At 46.8% G+C, this 4,643-nt stretch overlaps 1 protein-coding gene across 1 annotated transcript in view; it reads left to right on the top strand.

Annotated features, from left to right (window-relative positions):
- The first annotated feature begins 3,685 nt into the window (after positions 1 to 3,685).
- RHOQ (ras homolog family member Q) overlaps positions 3,686 to 4,643 on the top strand; it is a 21,698-nt gene continuing 20,740 nt past the window's right edge. Inside the window, exons 1-2 of the mRNA XM_042874862.1 lie at positions 3,686 to 3,709; positions 4,158 to 4,595. Of these exons, the coding sequence (XP_042730796.1) occupies positions 3,686 to 3,709; positions 4,158 to 4,595 (462 nt within the window). The remainder of the gene's footprint in view (positions 3,710 to 4,157; positions 4,596 to 4,643) is intronic.

Genomic DNA, 4,643 nt, shown 5'->3' with positions numbered 1-4,643 from the left:
ATGGACGGTTATCTCTAGTGTATAAAAGTCACTCATTTTTGACCTTCCAGCACTAGAATTTAAGGGGATTAGTTTAATTTCAAAATACGTGGTGTTATGAAGGAGTCAGTATTCCCTTTGTAAATCATGTCCCACTCATGGAACAAGAATGTCTTTTTGGGTCTCAAGCATGCAGCCAAAGTTCAGAATCTCCATTCACTCTCCTGTTTGGTATGCCGTGGTATGTAGGAGCCATGCTGGACTACACAGTCTCAAGTAATAGAATGAGACAGATGTGTACATCTCTTTGCAATGATGAAAGGGATGTTCTGGTACTATAGTGGTGTATGAAGTCATATAGGTAGCCTGAAAAGAAGATGTTAAATGTTTAGAGGAAGGCCTTGCTTGCTTAATCCTCTGTTCTATGCCTGGCAATGCTGGTAACTGTAGCTGTACAATAATCTCCACTGTGAAACAGATTTTATTTCCAACAAAATGTTTGGTGAACTGCAGGTAATTGTCACCAAGTTGGTGTGAGGAAGAGAACTGCTTCCTTTAGACACTCAGCTCAACTCTAAGTAACTCCGTAGTGATTTATTCTGTTCAGGCTCCTTCCCTGAATATAGTACCAAAAGAACTCAACCCTAAACAGTAGAAACCAGGTATTTTGAGATACCTAAGGCAATGAAAACCATCCTAACAACTGACTGAATGCAAACACAACAAAAGGAGTGCTCACCTGGAAATGAGACTGGGTGCAATAATATGGAGACTGAGTGGCTGCCCCAGCTCATGTGCTAGGGATGCAATGAGAGGAAGAGGAGACACAGTTGGACGCGTCAGGTAAGATAAAGCACTCACTGCTCTGCCTAAGTCTTGGCAGTATCGCAGTTGCAGAGCTCAGAGAAGCATGGTCCCTACATGCTGTTGAGGTAGGAGTGTAGAGAGACAAGTGACCTCTGTGACACCAGGAATGGTATAGGAGGCACTTAAAAAGGTATCACTAATGTCACTGGAAACAAGTGAAGTTCTTCCTTTCAGAGGATGAAAAGACAGTCTGAAGAGGCACCTCCACCTCTCGCTCATTGCTTTTCACACTGTGTCCAAAGCATCCATGTTGTCTAAAACTCTTGCCTAGGAAAGTTACTTAGAGTGATGTAATATTCCCCTTAAAGTCACTTTTATCTCTCTTTCTTCAAAGGAACTGATTCATTAGTGTTGCTGTGGAGTTGTCCTTGACTTTAGTCAAGAGGCAGGCACTCCCCTTGACAGGAGACCTATTATCTTCACTGCTTCTGCTAGATGGACAGTGCATTTCAGTCATTTAAATGTCACAGTTGGAAGCTACAAATAAATCTGTGGAGTAGAGCATCTCATAAATACCTTTTCATGGAAGAAAGTGAGAGAAAAGCACCACTAATGATTCCCAAACTGAAGGGAAATCAACTGTATCAATCTATGCACTAGATTTTTGCAGTATCTTTCTCCCTGTTAGGGACCTCCTGTGATTTGCAGCAGAATGGTTTGGGCAGTAATTAGGAGGCAACCAGAAAATTTAAAAATTCCTGAAAAAAAACTTATAAGGAAAAAAAAAAAAAGAGGGGGAGAAATGATTTAAATATTTAATGATGTCATCTTTTCTTTTATGTTTCACGATATTATAAAACTATGCTATCACAAGCTGTAATAGCATAATAGGATAAAATTGGATAACTGAAGAGACCTGTGCATGAGATTCCCCTATAATGGAGCATACTAATTTGGGTGGGTTTTTTTGGTTGTTTGTTTGTTTGTTTTTTGGAGGAAGTAAGTGGAATACATTTTTTTTTGTTTGTGATAGTCAGTCCTATTTCAGTAAAGTGACTGCCATGGGTACTGTAAGTGGTAAGTGTGCTTGGACAACTGGATAATTACAGCTGATGTTCTCAAATGTGTTACCCTGCTTTATTCTAATTTTACAGACCGTGTGCCTTTCGCATGGAGACCATCACTGTATTTATGAAAAGCATTATGGAGGAAGCAAGAATGCAGTTAGGACATTTTAAACTGAGAGAAAATGAGTATCTCTGCTCTTGTAAATGATGAAAAAAAATGTCTGAAATGAAGTAGATGCTGACATTCAGAAAGAATTGTACCTGCAGCTATTGAATTCCCTATCCATTTTTGGCACATTAGATACATGTAATTTGCTTCCTCTGTATTAGCTCTATCTATATATACACAAACATTCTCTGCATTACCTAATCTTGGAAAGACAAGCAATATGTAATGATCTGATTCATAAACTGCAGAAGTAGTGTTCTCACCATTGATGATGACAATGAATCATTCAGACTGAAATACCGGCTTGCATTACATCTGTTCTGGTATTACCTTCTGCTGCTTACAGCAGTGAGGGGGAGCTCTGTTTGAAAATGAGAAACTGAGTGATCTGAAAGACAATATGCTGCAAACAGGGCATTCAGATGGCACTGCCCTTTTTACTGACTTTCACCAAGACTTTGTTTGTTTCGAGTCTGTAAGTATTGTAGAATAGTATTGTAAAATATAAAAAGGTAGCCTAGCTATATTTCTTCCTCTCAGAATACTTGGTGAGTGACACAGCCTGAGCATTGCAGTCCTTGCCCATTATGGGTTGTTTCCTAGAAACGTGTTGGCCAGGGGGCTCCAAGGAAGTTCTACGAGATCCCACTCCTACTCCCTGTAGCCATGCCATGTGGTGAGCAGATCCAAGCAAGCATTTTAGTTTACCAGCTCTGAGTCTTCATTTGCTTTAAATATTTAGTGCAAGCTGATTGGCCGCCCATTGTCTGCAAGAGATGGAGGAATGGAGGAGACTAATTTGGCTGAGATTGTGCAAGTGCAAAATGATGATTATGGGATTTGTGAAGCAATGCTGGCAATTATGCAAGTGCCAGAAGGGAGGAAGCACACTTCCCATTGCCTGTGCAGTGGCAGCTGGCTCCTGAGTCTGAACCTCAGCAAGCATAGTAGAAAGGAAATGGTGTCACCTAGGCTACTGTGGGTGTGCATGCTGTCAGCTCCTTTGTGGGTACCTTGAGAACCTTTAACAGGTACTAAGGAGTAGCATGCACCAGACTGCTATGAAGCAGTTCTTCTGGGCCTGTTCCTTGTTGAGATGGGTGCAGGATACATCTGCCTGCTGAGCAGAGCTGCTCTCTAGGAGGCCACTGCACCTGTGCCCCAAGCTCTGTGCTGGCAGCCTGCTGGGTTCTCCAGACAGTGGCTTCCATATACAGCTGACATGCTCTGGAAGGCTGAGGACATCAGACCATTTTCTGTCTGCTCGAGGGGTTGGGTTGATGCTGAGTGCTTCTGGAGATCAGGGTGCATTAAAAAGAGCGTGGCCAGCAGATGGAGGGAGGTGATTGTTTCCCTCTACTCTGCCCTGGTGAGGCCACATCCAGAGTGCTGTGTCCATTTCTGGGCTTCCCAGTTCAAGACGGGGAACTTCTAAAGAGTTCAGTGGAAGCCACAACGATGATGAGACCCGAAGCATCTCCTTTATGAGGAAAGGCTGAGAGCCCTGGGGCTGTTCAGCCTGGAGAAGGCTGCGAAGGGATTTTATCAATGCTTATAAATATACCCGAAGGGTGGGAATTGTTGTGGATGGGGCCAGGCTCTTTTCAATGGTGCAGTGCAGGCTAAGGGGCACAACGCAAAACATGGGAAGTTCCGTGAGAACATGAGGGAGGTCTTCACTGTGAAGGTGACAGAGCACTGGAACAGGCTGATGAGAGGTGGTGGAGTCTCCTTCTCTGGGTGTATTCAAGAGCTGCCTGGGCACCCACCTTGGTAGCCTGCTGTAGGGAGCTGCCTTAGCAGTGGGGTTGGACTTGGTGATCCCAGGGGTTCCTTTCAACCCCTGTGGTTCTGCAACCCTGTGCTTTTCCTCTCAGGGCTCTCAAGGCACACGAGTGCACCAACTGGGGGAAAGACTTGCCAAGTAGAAACTGTTAGACTTTGTCCTGATCCAAAAACACATCCTATCAGATACTCGGATGAGCCTTGTGCACCGTGGGATTTGCATTCACTTTCACATGTGCCACAGATCACGACAGAGAGTCTTTGTGGTACCTTTTATCAGATGGGGCTTAATTGCGAGTCTCCAAAAAATCACGAACCAGAAAAGGCGATTGTTCTCCCTTTGACTCCAGGCGCATGTCATAGCACTACAGCTGAAAGCCGATTGCTGGAATGACACCCAGGTGCCGCTAGACGTGGCGCTGCTTGCCGCGACCACGCGTGGAAGCGTGACTTCATTCCTTTCCGCGCGGCACCCCGTCGTTAGACCTGCCCCCCGCTTCTCAGCCTTTCAGGTGCGTGCTCGAACCCGCTCCAAGCGCACACGTTCAGGTTCCCCAACAACCGAAATTCACGGCGCTCAGACGACCGCCCCTCACCCTGCCGATCGCCCCCGCTCCGTAGCCCTGCCGGAGCCGCTCCCGGCGGCGAGGGGGGCCCGGCTGGCTAAGCCGAGCAGCGCTGCCGGGTGCCGCCGGTGGCTGCGAGCAGGAGCGAGGGCGGCCGCTCCCCGGCCCCGCGGGCCGCCCGCCGCCTCGCCCACGCGCGGGCCGCCTCCCCGCCTCCCGCGGGCACTTCCCCTGCACGGCCGCGGCCAGGGGAAGGCGGCTCCCGCCGGG

Source organism: Lagopus leucura, unplaced genomic scaffold (assembly GCF_019238085.1).
Source record: "Lagopus leucura isolate 7727_CA_CO unplaced genomic scaffold, USGS_WTPT01 Super-Scaffold_73, whole genome shotgun sequence".
Taxonomy (NCBI): Eukaryota; Metazoa; Chordata; class Aves; order Galliformes; family Phasianidae; genus Lagopus; species Lagopus leucura.
The sequence above is the reverse complement of the archived record's forward strand: the minus strand, read 5'-3'. Positions and strand labels throughout refer to the sequence as shown.